General features: G+C 42.1%; 1 protein-coding gene across 1 annotated transcript in view; it reads right to left on the minus strand.

The window, feature by feature from the left end:
* Positions 1-21,157, minus strand: part of TMEM178B (transmembrane protein 178B) — a 226,866-nt gene that overhangs the window by 146,966 nt on the left and 58,743 nt on the right. The window contains exon 2 of the mRNA XM_074871793.1: positions 12,561-12,674. Within this exon, the coding sequence (XP_074727894.1) occupies positions 12,561-12,674 (114 nt within the window). The remainder of the gene's footprint in view (positions 1-12,560; positions 12,675-21,157) is intronic.

The raw sequence follows: 21,157 nt of genomic DNA on the forward strand, positions 1-21,157 counted from the left end.
TCTCCCCGGTCCCCCACTCAGGTGGAACCCTTTCAGCTAATGCATCTCTTCTGGGGACTACACCACCAGGTTTAGGGGCCCACCAGACCTTACTACAGGGTTTATGCTGTACAACAGTATTTACTATGCCTTCTCTAAGCATTGCTTTTGTACAGCAACAGATCAGCTCCTCTGGTCTGTGAGAAAAGGACAGCAAAACACTCATCATGAACCCAATAAGCTGATGACAAATGGCCTCTCTTTTCTGGCTAGTAAAATACTGAGTCTCCCCCAATAGTGATAAAAAAAAGAATATCCTTAAATTGCACTTGGTGTCACCTGACTGCCATAAAATGGGGATTCATTTACCTCTGGAACTCTGCTTTCTTACTTGCGTAGGTGATACCTTACCATGGAAAGCCAAGGCCAGAACCGTTAATCAGAGAATCCTACAAACTAGCAGCCAAAGGGATACATCAAATGATCTAATCCATCTATGCATCACACAGACTTTCAAAGTGCTCCTGCCTGTACTACCCTTGATCCATCAAAAAACTCCACCTAACAGAGCTGTCAATTCAGCTCTTCAGAGAATCATCGATTCCTCCTGGAAAACTTTGGGAGGGCTACTCTGAAAAGCTAATCCTATTACCATATCAAGTAGTTTTTGCATTTCTCTGCCCTGTTCCTTGCAAAAGACTTTTGCATGAATTGTCTGCTGCTTAAAAAAAAAATTCTCAATTCCTTCCACATGAAAAACCTGATCCTGCTTGGAAGTGATGTCCCCATAGACTTTTCTACTTCATCAGTTGAAGTCAGTACACAGGGCTAGTGCTCCAGTGAAGGGTTAAGTGTCAGAGCCAAGGCTTATTTACTGAATAAAAATCCTGCTTTCATACAAAGACCTAAACAGTAATAAAATACATCAGAAATAGTCAACATGTAGGTCCTGATATGCCAAGTTCCATGAAGGATGAAGATACTCCTCAGATGAGTCAAAGACCAGTTCAACCTAGGTTTATGTTGAAATAAATCACAAGTAGCTCTACTATACCCAGGCAGTGGATGGTTCACAGTTATAATTATGGTGCAGGACTATACCTGTCAATTAATCAGTTCCTCACCCATGACATTTTGGGATGAGGTGCAGAGCTGGCTGTTGCCACTCTGCTGGCCAAGGAGGATTCGCCATACAGGAGAGGTTCTTCCAAGGCCTATCAGGAAGGCCATTTTGAAATTATTTCCCTACAGTTTTCCATTCAGTGTGTATTTCTTCTTCCAGATTATTTTATGGCTCTCTAACAGGACTGATAACTATTATTTCTCAAAATGTACTCATTTGATTACTTTCCAAATAAAATGACAGTTGAGATCACTTTCAGGTAAAACTGAGTACCAGTATGTTATTCTTGCTGTGCATATCAGTTGTCATGACAATCAGTGAGGACACTGGTTTAGAGTCCAGTTCCTATGTGGGAGAAAATCCACAGCACCTACACATATTCTAATGGAGATAATTTTTGAAATTTTTATTCATTCTAGTTGCTCACCCTCAGATATCTCTGAGGACCTGGTTTTCAGCAGGTGCTGAGGAACCCCCACTTTGTATACCTTAATTTACTACCAGCCTTTGAAGGTTCTTTTGCCATTATTTCTAAGAAAATCACCACTAATGTATGTAATGGATTCTGGCTTTGGCCAGTAAGCTTTCACTTGATTTTTTTTTTTAATAAATATCTGTAAAAATACATTACCCTTGATATAGGGTTTTGCAATGGTCTTTTCTAGGAGACATGCTGCATAATCTCTGGCACTACAGGAGGCAGCATTGTCTAGCACTTACAGCAGTGGGAGTCCAGAGACCTGAGTTTTGGTTCTGGCTCTCCCACTCACTCTCTGTGTGACATTTAGCAGGTCAATTAACTTCTCTATAACTCTTTTTCTGCATGTGAAATGGGTGTACTTGGGTTGTATTCCTTCCTTCAGCACCCTGCTTAATTCAGAAGGATACTGAGTAAAACCATTGCCCAAGTGTTTCAAGAGGCTAGGATGGAAGGTGCACTACACACTGGCAGCAGCAGCATTAACAGAAAAGTGTAATTGTGGAATCTGTTAATTTTTACTGAAATATCAGAAAGTCCAAAATCACAAGGAGCACTTTTCTTTTTCTGAAGTCTATTGAATATTTTGCACCCAGATGCTGATTTCACATTATTTGTATCTCAGAATATCTATTCTTGTTTTAGTAGCATTATTATTCTGGTATAAATATAAGCAGAACCAAACTTTTATTCCCCAGCCTATTGCTCCCTTCTGATTAGGATCTTTGTGTATATGGATTCATGCCATTACTGACTTCCTCCCAATACTGGAAAAAAAGATTAAGCCTTGCCTTGGCAGTTTTTTTATTTCCCATGGCAACACAATCAGGTATGAGTGTGAGTTATAAGGAAAGGCATTACATCATGCTCAAGTATGTGATTATAACATGCTGCAGAATGGATCCTACAAGGAAGACTGATTTAGTATGTGCCTATGATGATGAGTAAAGAGCAGCTAGTACCGAGCTAATGCATTGCTAAAGATTGTAACAGATAAAACCAGTAATTTAGCCACCTCCATGTCCCCCTCCCATAAAATTTTAATAAACCAAATCTTATGGGAGGAAAGAAAAGACAAGGACCCTACTGAATTATTTACAGCCTTAGTTGTGTATGGCAAAGAAGTCCCTCTTAGGTCAGTAAGTGATATTCTTCCATTGATTTCTTTCTCAGAATATCTAGATGAGAATCAAGTTTGGGGGAAAAAGCCCTAAAGAAACAGGGATGCAAAGGGCAAGCCAGAAAAGACAAAGCTGATGGAAGCAGAGGTGAGAGAGAGTTTGTAATTATGAAGAGATATTGATCAATTGCACACACTAGCAACAGATAGACTCAAATTAGCTGTCATAATTCCAGTGATGCATAGGGACACGCAGACTCAAGCTCTATTAAATATAACCTACATCCAGAGCAGCCAGATGAGATTTGCGAGACTGAACTTTGAAGTCCCACAGGAGATACCTGAAGTTGATTTATATTCCTGATTTCCTATTCCCTCACCAACTGTGCAATCAGTTCCTGGAGGTGGGCAGGGAATAATTGAACAGCTAAACTGTGATTCACCCAGCCAATTAAGGAGTCTTGGGATAGGCCCCAAGACAAATCCTTCAGCTTCATCCAGTCTTTCTGGGCCAGAACTACATTCAACTCTGACAATGTGGCCGAAATCATCATGGCCCGGTTAACAACATAAAATTCTGAGGATGTAAAGCTGCATTATTGTTTTCACACATTAATATTCACACATTTTAGACCTTTTCAAAGTACCGGGTAGGAGGATATCCCAGTTGCACGTGAGGATCAGTCTTATTCTGTAATCCAATGTACAACGAGCATCACTGCAAAACAGTAATTAAAATGGCAACCACTGCCTAGTAGCTATCAACACATAAAAATCTCCTACAGGTTTCAGTCTGCAGCTTCTGTCAGGGTCAAAGCCAGGTTGGTTGATTCAGAGTTTGTTGGCATCTATCTCATGCTGGCTGCTGTGATGTTCCCTTGTGGATGGTGCATGGCTTTGTGAACAAATCACAATAATCTCATTTCCAAAATGTTCCACTTAAGTCTTTCTTCTTGCACTGAAGCAAGGAAGCACTTACTTCTCATTACTAACTCTGTGTGTGGCATGTGGCACGTAATCACCTTGAAATATTTAACTGGCTGGCTTTCATCTCACTAACAGTGTGGGGTGGGGCATCAGACTGGGGTAGAAATAAAGTGGGGTATAAATCATCATAAACCAGGCATTAAATTGGTATATAAATCAAAAATTATAGAAGTCAGATGGAAGAGACCCATTAGATCATCCTGTTTGTTCTTTCTTGTGTTCTCACCCTAAGAACGCACAAGGCATCATTCTTGATTAGCCAAGAGACATAGAAACACGCCCATCTCTACCCCTCTGTGTCTCTCAAGAGGGAGAAATGGGAAACAGAGCACTCTGTATGCATATTAATAAAGCTATATTTTGACTGGCTGAATGACTGAAAATGATTAGCAATGGTATGTTTTACCTGTCAACATCTCCACACTGCAACAGGCAAAATGTCTCTAATACTCCTTTGCAAAAAAACACCAGTACGGCTGGAGGAGGTTTGCTCTCAATTTTCCTGCACTCAGAACAGCTCCGTAAATACCCTAAGACTCTTTTCAATGATGAAGATAAAAACATGTCTTCTTTTTTCCAATATAACAGTGGGAGACAACGTAAAACATCACCTAAACCAAGGTGAATCCAAGTGCCTGCACTTACAACTATAACAAAAAATAAAAGCAAACAAAAAAATATCAAAACATGAAGGCTGCTGAGTCAAGCATGCCAAAGGTAGGAAATACAAAAATGTGACCCTTTGAAAGGGTCAGTGTGAAAGGTGCAAACACATGCAACCCCTCGCAAAGAGCAGTCGGAGCCAAGATCAGCCAGCTGACATACAGCTCCTCCTCCCTCTCAAACAAGCACTTGCCTCTACACTTACCCCAAAAGTCCATGGTGATGATAAGTCAATTAGTCTAAGAAATATCTTTAGAGGTGGTGCCTAGCCATGTTTTCCTCATTTACCCTGACCCAGTGTGAGTTGGGTGACCATTTGAAGTCTGATTTACAGGGTAGGAAGCACTTACAGTTGCTCTGAAAGTCAGTGGGAGCTGTGCTCTGAACATACAAAAGGCTAAGTACTGTAAAACCCAAGTCTTCATCATCCCCAACTGGACACCCAAAACCACCCAAACCAGTCAACTTTGGTTGCCAGAACTAAAATGGAAATTATAGCCTACCTCTAAAGGTTATTAGACATACCACGCTTCAGTACAATAATTAGAAATGTGACAAAGCTCATGAACTCTGTCTTTGGATCAGGAGCTGTGTATTCTGCAATAAAAAGGCCAGCAGCCATACATTAAGCAATGAAAAAGAAACCAAACATCGAAGACATCACTGAATGGAAACAGAATACCCCAAATGTATTGTATATGGAACAAGGCAGGGGTCCTGTGGAAAACACAGGATGTGATTACAGTAATTAAAGACTTGATAATAAGCATGCTCAGAGGAGATAAATTAAGGCCAACTATGCAGCCTGAACTGTGTCATCTCCTAACTTTACATGCTTTTATTTGCAACCTCAAAAATGCTCATCTGATTTTAAGTTCTTAACTTTAAAACAAACAACAACCTGCAAAAGCAGGAATCCTAGTGTGGGGTTTCTTACTAACTCAGAAGAGCAGCAAGTGGTTCATCAGCAGAATAAGACTCTTCTGATTTGCCTGTGAGCTCCCTGTAACATGAGCTGGGGAAAGAACCTGCTAGCTGAGGGAGCAGGATGAGACCTTCCCTCTGCCACACATGCGTTTGCAGAAGATGTACAGTAAGACTCCTGACTTGTGCACTTTGAACAGGGCTTTGAAGGGGATCCTTCCCTGTTCATTCCCCACCCCACTCCAACACACACAAACCACAGAGTTTGGCCATTTTTGCACCTTCCCTACCAAATTGTTCCAGTTGACCGCTCTAGCCCTTATCCCAGTCTCAATGGTCAGTAATCCCTTGTCTCACCTCTCCCAACTCACCAGCACAAAGTTTTACCCTTTTCCTTGTCCTCATTGCCTCCCTTTCCAAACCTTGGCCATGTTTTCTGCTCAGACACCCCTGTCAGCTCAGGACTGGGCAATCTACTGAGTCTACTGAGTACTCCTCCCTTACTCTTCCCTGCTCTTCTGTCTCTAAGAAGCAAAGGTAGTATGGGAAATAAAAAGTAGTATGCAGTTGGGAAAGCTATTCACTAGCGTAGGTATTAAGGTCACAGCCATATTAGCAGATCCTAAGATGAAGCCTAGCAGAAGGCAATAAAATCCCTTACAGATTTCAAAATAGGTCTTAGATTTTGATGCCAAAAAAACATTTTTATATCTTAGCTTGAAATAGCAGGGTATGAAGAAAACCCTACAGCAGAGAGAGAGAAAGGGAAATGAGAAGGTCTGTCACTACCACCTGGTCATAAGCTATGGGAACAATAAATATGATGGAGATCCAACAACACTAGACCTCCAGGCATGTGAGCACCTGCCGCCTGACTAACCTCCAGGATGGCTGCCCCGTCTGCTTTAATAACCAATGCATTAAGGAATGACATCATATTGTCAGCCAAATGGCACTGACCAGCAGGACAGTGTCGTACTTCAGGGTGTACCTCCATCTGGGGGGTCAAGGTAGCTAATTAAAAATGAAACAGCATTTCCTTGTAGAGGAAGATAGGAATGGAAGGAGACCCAAGGGAATATGGGAGAGAGAGTGGAAGAAAGGAGCAAGAAAAGTGGGATGCTGCCTATTTATTTCAAACACTGCTTTCGGTAGTACCCAGGAAAAAAACAAAAGCAAAAATTCTCTTGGGTGAGCACTTAATACAGATACAGCGATGAAATATTTATTGTTGCTTACAAAAGCAGACAGGGTCAAGCCTATGAGCCTACTGGTGTTACTAATGCATTGTCAAGCTGTCAACTGAGCTTCTGTGCAAATCTCAGCATCTTGTTCCATGGAATGAGAAGGCTTGGGAAGCCTATAGAAATTAGAAGTGTAGACATTACAGTCTTTTCCAGAGTGCTAATTGTTGCCACTGCCATCAGTACCATAACTGACCTCCACAAATGGAGATTTTTCCAGCCCCTCCCTCCCAAGTAGTTATACTGCTTATAAGGAGGTGTTTGAGTGCTTTGTAGGCCTAAATGAGAAAGCCTTAATCTCCTGCAAAGTTTGGACCATTAAGGCTGATAAAATCCATTCAGCTTTCAGCGTAGATGCTATATGAATTAAAATATTACTACTCTCTATATCCTGTAGAAATCCTTCATTTCCTCCAATACTTGCTCCCCTCAGAACGTGCCAGGCTATTACTTCTGACTTCACAATTCATTTTTTATGCAAATAGCTTTCAGACCACCACAAACACAGGATTATCGCAGTTTTCAACAACTCAGACAAACGTTATCATTCCAATTAACACAAGGCATTATGGTTCCTGTTCTCCTGACAATGCACTCCCCACGCCAATGGACTAAATTCAGAGCCCATATTCTGTGGTGCTGCAGTAGAAGTGGGGGGTAGGAGACAGGCAAAGGAGATCCCACAGTGCTAGACAAGGAACATTTCCAAAATAACAGGAAATTCTAAACATTTCTCAGGAAGCATCAGCTACCCATTCGTGGTCTTCTCTAAAGCAGCCTGGTGACACAATTTCTAAGCTGTGCAGGAGGAGATCAGTTTCCATAGCAATTCCAGCCACTGTCTGCCCAGATGCCACACTTTCCGTATTCCTGAACACAAACCAGCTGCTGTAGAAGACAGGCCTAGGTGGCAATAGCAAGCTGGACAAGAGCAAAGAGAAATTCCCTCTTTTGTGGACACATTTAATCCAAAGTACGTATTCAGGTTTGTGATATATAGGAACGAAGGAAAAATAACAGACTTAAAGACCCAGCTATCTACCTCATTGACAGGCTCTGTGAGTCAGCAAAATAAAAGCTTTGGAGAGAAGGAAGAATTTTTCATCTCTCCTGATGCGAAGACTTTCATGCGATATAGTGCAAGTCACTGGGAGCTCTGCAGTACAAAGGCTCTGAGCACCATGCAGCATTTGTCCCATTTTAGCTACCAAGGCAGGAGAAAGAGAAGAGACAGTAGTTTGACTGTTTCTCTGAGAGAAAAAGAAACATCACTCTTCAAGAACACACATCAACAACTTGGTTATTTTCACCGCTTTAAAGGCACAATACTTACTTCACCTGCTTTGGAGAGAAGGTGGCCCTGGAAAAGTCCCTTTACCCTTCCCTTGCCAAGACCACAGTGAGGAAGACTGCAGTGACCCACATGTGTCAGCCCTGTGAAGCTCCAGGCAGGTCTGAGCCCACAGCAGGCTAATCCAGAATCCTGTAGTGCCTACACAGTTTTCTTGCTGAAATCGTTCAAGGAATGGATACACAAAGTTGTCCCACAGCAAATATAAGTGTGTTCAAAGGTAAAAACGAGCATGGAAGCATAAGGTCTAAACAAAAGAAACTAGAGGCAAAAATAAGACATCATCGTGCTAGACTGGTTCTAAAAGTATGAAGACAATCCCTCTCTTATCATCTGCATCTTCCTTTTCTGCACTATTTGGCTTCCTCAAAATAAATTTCTAATCCTAACTTGCCCAGCAAGACAATGAAGTGTAGATAGCTGGCTTAAGCACACTTAGAAATTCCTCTCTGCCTCTATCTTCTATGTTGTAGTTACCCTTTTCACAAAACAAGTGCTTCTTAACAACTGCAGAAGATCAGTTTATAGCCTGGGTTGTCTATAGCCTATTTTTTTAAAAAAAAAAAACAAAACAAAAAACACAAAAAAAACCCAACACAAAACCAAAAACCAAAAAGGAATGACCTTCCTACAGTTCTTATGATATAGAACAGCATCAACCCAACAGGTGTCTGTTTTTCTCCAAGGAGTAAGCCAGTAGGCTAAATACTCCCTGGGCTTTGAGTGTCTTACCCCCTCACAGGGGCTTTAGGGAACAGCACTGTTGGTCTCTAGAAGATGCCAAACTTAATATAGCACATGCCCTCATTGCCTTGGTGGTAGTATCATTTTCAAAGCAAATACAGCCTTTCACCTTCTTTGCCATAATATACCAGATAATGGTTTCCTGAAGTTTTTGGGACAAAAGAAAAAAAAAATTAGAATCAACATAGCCTCCTTTTTATGGTCAACTTTCTTAAAGTACAAGCATCCAGTTAAAGTGTTTATTTCATCACCTGAAAATGCCTCTATCCCCTCCCAATGCCTGTACCATATTCTACAGCTCAAAGACCTACCATGATCACTTTCCCCAGGTTTTGTGAACACAGATCTGTAGTATACTGAAAGTGAACCTACAAGAACATAAAACACAGGGAACTGAATATGTGAATAAATATAATACTGTTCAGACTTTCTTGGATTTTTATTCAAATAATATATATACCTCCATTTCTAAAAGTATCAGATGCTGCTGGAGTTCTTCAGAAGCCAGAACTATGGATCAAGCTTCTGTGCACAAAGCTGGGCCTAAAACGTGACAGGGTAAATGCTTAATAGTGACTCAATCATATCATTACACTGGCATCTTCTATAAAGAGACAGTTACTCATGCTCAAAGTTGTTGGACACAGCTTTTCTTCCTTTCTCCCTTCCCTTCCCAGCTCACAGAGACGCTTGTTTTGTCTAATTAGATGAACATTTATCTCCTGACAGACTAGAGCTGGCAATACTACAGTCATCCTTCCTTCCATCCCTGTTTAACCAGAGATAGTTGAAAGGAAGTGATTGCAGAGAAGTGAAGTCCTATTTCCCCAGCTCATGCTGCCATAGGCAATCAATTTGGAGCAAAGGTTCCATCTTGAAAATGTCAAACAGAATGAAAAAAGATAAAATCAAAAATTATAAAGTCAGCTCCAACCATTCCTCCAGGTCCAGCTGCTCCCCTGGGTTCTTCTAGCACTGCTGACAGCACAGCTAGAGGAATATCTGCTTTCTGTGCTGACTGGTGCCATGGGGTCCTCAGCCTCAAATTAATTGTCCCTCACCCACTCCAGCAATTCAAGAGAAACTGCTGGAGTATCACTCCTGCCTGCCACACTGAAAAAAAGCAGTCTGCTGGGCACAGCTAGACCTCTCTCTCCTCTGATCCCCCACCCACTAAACAGACAAAGCAACAGATTTCCTTCCTAGGCACCAGGGTTTGCTGCCTATGCACCAGGGAAAGAAAATAACCACTACTGAAATACAGATATGACAAAGGGCAGTAGTGGCTTCAGCCTGGAAGAGGCACCAGACACCCTGTTCTCTCCAGTTCTTCTGAAATTCTCCAGGATGCCATTTTGCCCCAGTGTTTCATCAGGAAATACTTTTTTCCATCTCATGCTACAGATCTGAGAAATTACCCATGGCAAGAGCAGGAAGCACAACAGGCCTGGGCCCTGCTTTTTTTGCTGTTTGTCACACTCAGCGAAAAGGAAATTCTGAACAAGAAATAGTTCAGAGGAAAATAATGACCAGGTTGAGTTGGAAAAACTATTCTACCTCAGAAAGAGCAATGGTGAGCTGAAGTAGCTGTGCCCTGGATGAAGCTAGTCCAGAGGTATAGAACCCGGTCAGCTGCTAAGGCAAGGATTAAAATTACAGGGACTTGCTGAAGGGATTTAAGAGTCTTACTTACATCTACTCCACTGCAAAGGGAGAACATTCCCCTCACCAAAACACAATTTGAAAAGATCAGTACTGCCCTTGTCTTAAAACAGGTGTTTAGAGAAAAACAGCAAGGTTGCTGTTCCTACACAGGAAATAGTTATACAGGTTCAGTTCATTCTTAAATGCAGTGACCTCCAGATCCTCCAGCAGCTAACCCCATATACCAAGCACTCAGTACTGCACCTAACTGCTCTGGAGAAGGGAGAGCTTCAAAGTATTTCTCTCCTTCCATGTCTTTAGATAGAACTGAAGGTTGAATCTCCCTATCTACATCTACCTACACTTATCTGACTCATGAACTAGCAAGAAAATCTGGGTCAGAAATATGCATGCACACCCACACATTCAGTGTACCATCCCCAGGGAGGGAACAGGCAGCCTCACCCTGAAAGTGCCTCGGACAAAATCAGATATCTAAATGTGTGAGCACAATGTGTCTAGACTGCCGCTTTGGAGACTGACAAATGTCCTACTGAAGGCTCCCGTCTGCTGCCAACACAGCAGGCTCGGGAACTTGCTGATCCCACCACAGGATGCACACATCAAGTGTCTTACGTGGCCAGGTATATTAGCAATGATATTTAAGGGGAGGGGACAAGGGGGAGGGGGGAGGGAATACACACAGAACTTCAGAATAACCTTCTACTTGAGCCATTGTCAAGGTAAAGATGAACTTCTTTAAGACAATAATTCCTACATTAAATAATAAGATTCCCAGTGGATGGGTGCAGAAAAGTCATTGTTGCTCACAGCAGTGGCAAAAGCACACAAACAGAAGCATAAAACAGAGCCCCTTCCTACTGCCCTATGAACCCTAACAGAAGATGTCTTGGGCGCAGGGTGTGTTTATTTTTGCCCACAGATGAGCAATGATAACATAAAACTGACACCAGCAGAGATGACAGGTGGTAGCAGAAAACGTGATGGGAACTGAACAGCCTGATCTTCTGATTACAGGGACAAACAAGCCCAGCACAGTATTTTGCAAGACCAGGCTCTTATAACCTTCTGAGAGACATGAGTTCAATACACCTTTTCTTAGTCAAGTCACTGTAAAAATATTTATTTATCCACAGAGACACATTGCAAAAAAAAAAAAAAATTAGTTTAGCAAGACCCTCTAGAACTTTCTTAATGCTTTACCAGATTTGACCAAGCATGCCTACATGCACCAATGAGTCCCAAACCAGGCCTGACCTTACCAATGCAACTATAGGAGGAAATCAACAGTGTCATTACACCTTCTCCTCCCCAGAGCTTAAAAGGACCCTCCCAAAGCAACAGCCACATAAGACAGGAGTGAAACTGAGACCAAAAGCCCTAGGAAGACCAGAGGTCTCACACATTTCTCAGACTGACAGAGTCTGGACAGTAGCTGCTCACTACCACCTTTCAAGGTTTTCAACCAGAATCAGCACCCCTCAACCCCTGTCATCTTGAAGGAGCTGTTAACAGCTTCCACCGAGACAGAGCAGCTCAGGACATTCATCAGTCCCCATCACTATGTAGTAACAAGAGTAAGTTGCAGTGGCATTGTTCCTTGTGAAATCCTACCTCTTCCATTTTATCAGTGAAAATCCTTTTCCATCTCCAAGACGAGAAGGAGAAAAGCTTTAAGGCCTGCCAATACATCCCAAGGCAATTCCATCCCTGTCAGATCTTGTTGCTTCAGCAAATGTTACAAGTTGGTGACCACTGGCTACAATTATCACTGAGGGCTAAGCTCTTTCCCTGTGCCTTAAAGCGTGCAGCATTTCTCTTTCTAGATCTTCAAAGGACACAGTGATGCCACAACTCAGGAGCTGCTGGCAGCAGGACATATTCTACAATAAAAGCCAGCAATGAATTCTCCTGGAAGCAGGAAACTCAGCAGCAGCATGAACTGCATGAGAATATGCTCACACACAAAGCATTCTACTGAATTAAAAAATAGGGCATTGATTTTGTTATTCATTTTTGTATTTAACTCAATATTAATCCCTGCATACAAATGCCTCTTCTCCACTGCCACTTCCTCATGCCTCAGCAGAATTTCTAGTCAGCAGCAGAAAAAGAGATGTAGGTCCTAAGAACAAATCGATCAGCCTGCTACAAAGAGAAACTCTATGTGAGAAGAGAGCTCTGAGCAGGTTGTCAGTCAAAGCCTCTGTTCTCATTTATCAGTGAGTATCTCCCTTAGTCTGCACATGTGGAGAATGGAGAAGAAATCCAGCAACACTTACGCAAGGCATGCCACTCATCCTGGCGGATTGTCTTGGTGATGTTGTACGTGAGGTTCTTGGGAATGGTCGCTGAGGAGTAGTGGTACTTGATGTATGTGCACCGCTCAATTGCTCCTGGGAAGGGCAAAAATGGAAAAGAGAAAGTACTGTTAAATTAATGCAACATGTCCTCCCAGCTGTAGACCAGACAGGCTTGACAACCAAAAGCAAAGGCTAGGAGCAAAGCAATCCCTACCATCAGTCCACTGGGACAACCCATGCTATCTTTGGCCCCTGACAAGCACAAGCTAGATGTAGGTTAAGCTCACATCCAGACTTATGATACACCAAAGGCCCTGCAGTAGCTGCCAGGGTGTCTGCTTTCACCATCAGATATATATGTGGCAAATCACCTCTTTATTTTCTTTTCTCTGAACCATGAGCTAGTAGCAGGCATACCAGCACCTACTGTGTAGAAACTGTAAATTCATGTCTTAGCTTATCATGCAGTAACATGTCTCAGTGCCCATGCTCCAGGAGATAGACAGAGAAAACATCTTTGATCTTTCCTTCAGTAATAAAAAATAGCACAGGAAAAGTAATATATATAGATAGTGAATAATTTTCCTGACCCCCTTCCACCCCACAGACAAGAAGCAAGACAAACAGAAAGATAGATGACAGGCTATGGTATGCCTCTTGAAGGTACCCAGACACTTTCATGGCAGGCTCAGAAACAGAATTTATTGGCACCCCTGAATGATGAGCCTCAGATGGCAACACAAATGGCTGAAACGGACAATTTTTCCCCCCCCCGTAGTCAGGATTTCACCTACGTTCCATGGAAAAAAGCACCATGTGCTGCTTCTGTTTGTCTTCTGGTCACATTATTACATTCCACTTTTACAGCCACTTTCCTTCCTCTACAGTATTCACACCTTCAGTCCCTGATCTCCTGGCATCTCTCTGCATAGAGGAATGGGTCTGCCATAGCCTGATGCTTTCCAAGAATTATAACCTAGCCAAATTTCACATCTGATCAGAAACCTGTGGTACTGCAACCATTCCTGCATTGACAAAAAACAGTGTCCTGGTTTCAGATGGAATAAAGTTAATTTTCTTCCTAGTAGCTGGTATAGTGCTGTGTTTTGGATTCAGGATGAGAATAATGTTGATAACACACTGATATTGTTGCTAAGCAGTGTTTATACTAAGGTCAAGGACTTTTCAGCTTCTCAAACTGTCCTGCCAGCGAGGAGGCTGGGGGTGCACAAGAAGCTGGGAGGGGACACAAATGGGACAGCTGACCCAGATGAGCCAAAGGGGTATTCCATACCATATGATGTCATGCCCAGTATATTAACTGCAGGGAGTTGGCTGGGGGGCACCACAGCTCAGGGACTGGCTGAACATCAGACAGCAGATGGTGGGCACTTGTATTGTGTTTAACTTGTTTTGTATATTCTCTTATCTTCATTATTATTATTTTCCTTTCCTGTCCTATTAAACTGTCTTTATCCCAACCTGTGAGTTTTACTTGCACCACCTCAATTCTCTTCCCCATCCCACCAAAGGAGTGAGCAAGTGGCTGTGTGGTGCTTAATTGCCAGCTGGGGTTAAACCATGACAAACAGCAAGGTTTCCTACATCCCTTTTGCCAACATCCTCAATTAACGCTGGTTTTATTAGACCTTCTCACTAAGTACTCAGATTCAATGCTCATGAAAGTTGCTGTTCCATTAATATCATGGTATTTTGGATCAGACCTTTAATAACAAAATAGGTATCCTTGATGTGGTTGGCCACACTGTTTGCTACTAGATATCACTGGTCAGAGAAGCAGCTATGCTGGAAATGCTTTTATGCATTAAAAATACATTAAGACAGGCACTCAATAGAATAAATTAAATGAAGCAATGAATTATGTAAATAAGAAAGAGTGCTATATACACCAAAAAACAGGTAGAGAACACTTACTGTCAAGCCTGAACTCAAAAGGCAGAGCCATTAGCTTTATATCGACAGCGCCAAGGGGTTAAATATGCTGTTATGCCACTAGAAATACAGGTTTCTACCTCAGGTTGTAAAATATTACTTGGCATGAACTTAGATCATACACCATGAATTCACAGCATGAATAAGAAAACCCATGAAACGAAATTATTAGTTACATTGCAGTCTTCCAAAGTTAGTGCAATCCAAACATTTGAGGTCCTCATTGTTTGCTCCTCTTAAGCATTCTTCACATTCTGCCTTTGACAGCAATTAGATTAGACAAAGCCAAATATTATAGGGGAAAAAGGCAAAATATTTACATATGTATCCGCCTGCCCTGACAGCGTGATGGGCTTCTGTGTGAGTCTGCACCATCTGGGCACCAAATGTACGCCCAGAATTAAAGTTTCAAACCAAGAACAGTATTTTAAAAAAAGACAGCTAGTGTGCAAAGAGGTTTAAAAAAGGCCCCTAATCACAACCTTGCCATCTTATAGGTTTTCCTATTCCCTTTTGTTCAGCTGCTTTCATGGATCAGAAGCATTGGCAAGAAAATGGAAAATGCTTATTTGTCAGAAAATAATCTTTAAGTTATCAGATACCTGCCCAGAGAAGAGATTTATATAGAATACCAGACAAGGACACGAGCCAAGATTTAAAATAAAAGCATACAGAAGGAGAGAAGAAAAAAAATCCTGTTCCATTTGCTATAATTTCTGCTATAATCAGCAGAAAGCACCTCCTTTAACACCAAAGAGACCAATTTCTAGCAAGGTCCATCAAACTTTTTATTCTTACTGTTAGCAGTAATGCAGTGAGATGTTCGCTATCTTATCTCACCAAAGTTTAAAGCAGAAAGAGAGATTATGGTCTGAATTCAGGTCATCACTTCACCATATATATAATTTTGGGCTTATGCTTACATTTCTATGGCTTTAATGAGACTTAAGTACATGTTTAAAGACTGTCTAGAACTAGGAGTACAACTGCAGTGGCAATGGTTCAATGGTAGCTGAAGTACTGACAGATTCAAATGGTAAATTCCATTATGATCTCCTTTCCAGCCACATGATGTATTTCAACACTGTTCCCACCTCTAAATAACATGCTATTAGCCAATAAACATCATGACTCCAACCAGGAGTTTGTGGGGACCAGAAAGTAAAATGCTCTTCAGTGCACACGGTGAGATATGTTCTTTTTCTCCTACTTGTCTCTGAAATATCAGGGCTGGCCACTGCATGCCCTCAACAGGGATGAACACAGTGCAGAGAATTCACTTGCACCTAGGAATTGTCCCCGCTACTTATCTTACACAGGTAAACATACCCCCAGGTCAGACAGACAAGGATGCTGCTCCTGAATTTTCACCCTTCTCTGAAGCACTAAACATAGGTTCACTGCCAGAATGGGTAAAGCCAATTAATTTTTTGTTAGAGGGCTCCAAATACTTGAGTCTAATCCAAGTTACTGGGCTCAATAAAGGCATAAATGGGTGAAATGTAATGGTCCATAATATACCAGAGATCAGCCTGCATGAGCTAATGGGGCCTTTTGGCTTTAGGCTATTAAACTCTCCTGTGAACACTGAGTTTAATACACTCAGAAGAATGTAGTTGAGTGTTTCAGAGCTGTCTTCTGTTAGCTTCCAGCACTTCGGTTACTTCAGACTCTAAAACAGCAGCAATGGCTGGAGAAAGCATTGTACCGGGTCTGGCTGAGCCGGAATTGGTTTTCCCCTGTAGCAGCCCTCATGGTGCTGTGTTTTATGCTGGGATCTGGCAGGGTGTTGATAGCACACTGGTGTTGTGGCTACTGCTGAGTGGTGCTTACACAGCACCAAGGCTCTTTCTGACATTTCCCCCCCACAGTGGGACGGCGTGGGCAAGATCTTGGGAGGGGACACAACCAGGACAGCTGACCCGAACTGACCAAAGGGATATTCCAGACCATATGACGTCTGCTCAGTGTAAAGCTGGGAGAAAGGAGGAGGGGGGTGGGGTCACCCTTGGTCCTCCGAGGCAACCACTACACGTGTTGGAGCCCTGCTTCCTGAGAAGGCCCGACATCGCCTGTTCATGAGAAGTAGAGAATAAATCTGTTTCCTTTTTTTGCTTCCACGCACGGACCTTTGCTTCGCTTTGCTTATATTAAAAAACTGCTTTTGTTTTACCCACAAGGGTTGGTTTTTTTTTTTCCTATCTTATTTTCTTTCTCCTCTTTGCCCTGTTGAGAAAAAAAGGGGAAGGGGGGGAAGTGATAGAGCGACTTGGTGGATGCCTGGCATTTAGCCAAGGTCAAACCACCACAAGCATGCAGCCATATTCACCCACATGGCCACTGCTGATAGGAGAGGCAGGCACGATCTTACTGGGAACCTCAAGCTTTTCATGGCCCAAACTGACAAGGTTTGCAATTGCTTGGCATTTAAACATGAGCCATTTATCTAAACCTGCTCTCATAGGTGCAGAAGAGTGACCCTGCTCAGTTAATGCATCTGCATCAGTGTATATCTAGCCAGAGGTGAGAGAGCGCTTTTGAAACTTCAGAAAAGGCTTTCATTTGCCTGGACCTGCCAATAACAAATTAGGAACAGGATGAGTTTACAGCAGTGACAATTTCATACTTCATGATGTTTCCTTACTTGTCCCCCACAGGAAAGAACTAAGTTCAAGACCCCCAAACATCCAGTTCTAGAGGCCCCTGGGAGAGCAGAGGCAGTGACTGCAGCAAGGATCAGAACTACCGCTCTCCTGGAAAGGCCTCTCAGAAAAGCTCTAAGAAATCCTTACTTTCACATAAGTGAATAGTTATGTTCACTCCAGTCTTTGGGGTAGGAGGGGAAGCAAGAGTATGAAGAAAAAAAAAAAAAAAAAAGGAACAAAAACCAAAGCACCTTCTCTTCCATACACTCAATAGGGTAACTGCAAGTTATGGAGCATCTCCAGCCTTCTGCACTAACTTAAAAAGACCAAATGTAACTGCAGATGAGCTCTGCACTTTGCTCAAAGAGCTGGAAGCAGTATTTATAGAGCAAATGACTGAACCCGTTTTTTCACTTATGCAGCTGCCATAGAAAGTGTCATAGCTGGCCAAAAGAAACATGAAACCACCACAAAGCTGCTCCACTCACAGATGCAGTATATTTCTTGTTCCTCTGATCAAAGGGAACTGTTTGCTGAAAACCCTAAAGAAAAGTGGCTGACATCTTCAAATAGAGTGCTAGGAAAGGGATCAGCAGGAAGATGCAACTAGAAGCATGCAGAGCAAAACTCTGCCGTACCACCCTCACATAAGCACAGATGCTCAGAGGGGATTCGGCAGCTGTAACTGTTGTTGGCAAAACCCTGCTCCAGCAAAGTTCAGATGGCAAGTAAAATTGAGATAAGGAAACTAGAGATAGCTTCATCCAGAACAGCTAAGTATTCACAGCATCAAACATGTCACTCCTCTTACTGATCCACTTCCCTGCTCAGCTCCCCTCCCATATCCATTGAGCATTGCTCTGTACTATCACTTTATCATTATATAATATTTCCTTTTCTTTCCATTGCAAGGAAAATCCTTCAGCTGTGCTATAGGAGGAATACCACCTGAAAACATTGTGTGGTTCTTTCCAGTCAATTTTCAAAACTATCCCAATATCCTGATGTTATTTCAGCTGCTAGTGAAACTCGGCTCCCACTGCATTTACTAGGGCTGTAAATACAACTCATGTAGCCACCCCAAACTGTCTGGTAATTCAGGGATGACTGAGCCAAACAGGGTTGAGATCAATGAAAGGGAAGGTCATACCACTGGTACCCATACTGTATTCATCTGGTGTGTAAACAGGCAACATTTTTCAGCAGTTTTGGGCCAGTATCTGTCTTTATCAGAGGGGTTTGTCCCACCCCTCTCCCCCAATATAATAATATTTCAACACTTTCAGACTGCTCCAAGAAACAGTCTTTACCCGTGGTTAATTTAGAAATAGAATGAAAATTCAAATCGCCACCAGGGTATTGGTCACATCAGTCCTACAGTTTGGATCTCAGTAGCGCCCTGAGGCATTTGCCCTGTGAGGTCAGCTTGACTTTTGCAAAGGTGGTTGTCAAGTTTCAGGAATTTACAGTTACTGTGATCATATAGTTTAGTCTTCTGCATAATACAGACCAACTCATCTGAGAGCTGGCAACAGAAAGTAGTCCTTCAGATGGTCTTTCATGAAACTGGTAGACTCTGAGAGCAGTTCAGCAAGTGTCAGTAATGTCACTTCAGATTCAGACCAAGATGGTACACAGAAGAGTTACCTGCAGAGGTTATCTGACTATATTCCCCTCCTGCCAACAAGGGCTACAAGATTTCACTTCCCTGCCCCCCCCACCCCCCAACCTTCAGGGCTGCAGACTATAGAACCATCCTTAAGGTACACATTAGCCCAACGCTCGTGAACAAGTTACCTCTGGTAGCTGAAGAACTCACAGCTACACATAAGAATTTCTCTCACTCTAAGACTCTTTGCAGCAATCCTTGAGTAAGAGAAATCAGGAATCTCAGACAGACACAGAGAACCAGAAGCTCACTTGCTCTGGATGAACTATGGCTCAGCCATTCCAGACTTCATAACAAGCTAGCACTAACATGACAGTCACCTTACTTTCTGTAACATGCAGAGATCTGAAACCAGGTGGTAACCATTCTTCTCTTGTAGTATGTATGTTGATTTCTAAGAAGGATCCAGCTGTACAGCTAGTATTTGTTTTATTACATTTCCTGCCAAGGCTTTTGATATGATGAGCTTCCCTGAAAAGACTGACGTGGATGTTCCGAGCCTTTGCTACCTCCAGGCAGCTTTTCCTCCTTCTGTGCTGTAGATACCTCTGGATGAACTATTCGTAGCAAGCAATTTATTCCAGAAAATTCACCCTTTGTGCTAGCTCTAATTTTTACAAATCTGTTTGAGAATTACTACGCAAACATTTCCTAGTAAAAGGAACCTTAGCCTCTGGCTTGCAAACTGCACTCACTACATATATTTACTATTCATGATGAGAAACTGCCTTCTGTATGAGATATTGCCTTAATCCCATGGTTTGGTTACTGTTCCCTCAATGGGTGACTATACAGCAGACAGAAGATGTAGATTGGTCATTTAGCTTCTAATTGTTTCACATTATCTTCAGAAAATCTGTAGAGCAGAGAAAGTTTATAGTTTTTTCTTCGCATAACATTTCAGTAAGGTTTCCACGGGCTATAATCATAGTTAGGGCTAGGATCAGGTTACACAAAGCAATTGCATGTGGCATACATATAATCTGTCAGTGTCTTAAAAGTCTTGTCTCCCTTGGAAAAGTTCATTGTTACATTGTGATAGCATTTTATGCAGCCTCCAAACCAGCCCTGGCCATTCAGGCTGGTACAATTTAAGAATTATCACCCTCAGCTGTATGTGCTGCCCTCAGTCTCTTAAATAATTTCATATGAATCATATGAACTCATCTAGAGGTACCTTGATAAAGGCAAGGTTGTTGTTGCAGTTGCAACATGCATTAACTGGTCAAACTAAACCCTGGAGGAAGGTAAGAGGACAAATTATGTCTACCTTGAACAGTTGCTACGACAGAATTGCAATCAGATATGCTGACTAGTTAGTGAACTCATGATGAGTAACTGTCTTCGTTAAGATGGCAGAAACTTCAGCAGAAAGTATCGCAACACACTTAACAGGATTATTTCATTACCTCTGGAGTAATACTAACCATGAAAGTATTGGTTACATATTTGTGCCCACCTATAAATATAGAAATGCCCAAAATGCAGGAACATTATTCTTCTGCATCAATCGTACAATTATTTGTGTTAGAAGGGTCCTCTAGATGTCAACCGGCCCAATCCTGCCCCCCCCCCGCGCCCCCCCCAACGGAGGAACAACTTCAAAGTTAAAATCAAATTCAAAGATAATTCACATTGCTCAGGATTTGTCCAGTCAAGTTTTAAATACCTCCAAGAATGGAGGTGCACAACATCTTTGAGCACCTGTTCCAACATCTGACCACCTTAATTATGAAAATTTTTTCCCCCCTAATATCTAATCAGAATTTCCCTTGGTGCCACATAAATATCTTGCATACTAGAATACCTAAGGGTAAAGGTCTAAAAATCTAGGAAGGATATGCAAATAGCACCACCTTAATCAACATGTCTGATGAATATTCATTAACTTCTATGCATAAATAGAAACCAATGTTCTAATTAATGGAGCTCAAGATAGATTTTCAGCCACAGCATGGGCCAAATTTTTAGAACAAGAGATCGTATTTGTTTCTGGCTGTCTCCAGCATCATCCTGAATTGAAGTTCAGCTTGGTCTGCCAGAACTTGTTGCTACTTGTCCTAGGTAAAGAGAAAACTTCTGGTACTGCTTGTTGCTTGCTGTCGTCTGCAAGGAAATTGGGCTGATGCCTCCCTCCAGCTGACAAGTTGGGATTTGTGTCTTTTGTGTTTAAGACCAAGCTGCTAGTCCCTAACAGCTACCTCTACAAGTGGATAGCGGTGCACTATCAGCTTCTACTCACCACTTATAGGTTTATGTATAAATCAGAGTGAGGGATGTAATACAGTCCCCTTCCCCATTTGCAGACC

Source organism: Strix uralensis, chromosome 5 (assembly GCF_047716275.1).
Source record: "Strix uralensis isolate ZFMK-TIS-50842 chromosome 5, bStrUra1, whole genome shotgun sequence".
NCBI classification, from domain to species: domain Eukaryota; kingdom Metazoa; phylum Chordata; class Aves; order Strigiformes; family Strigidae; genus Strix; species Strix uralensis.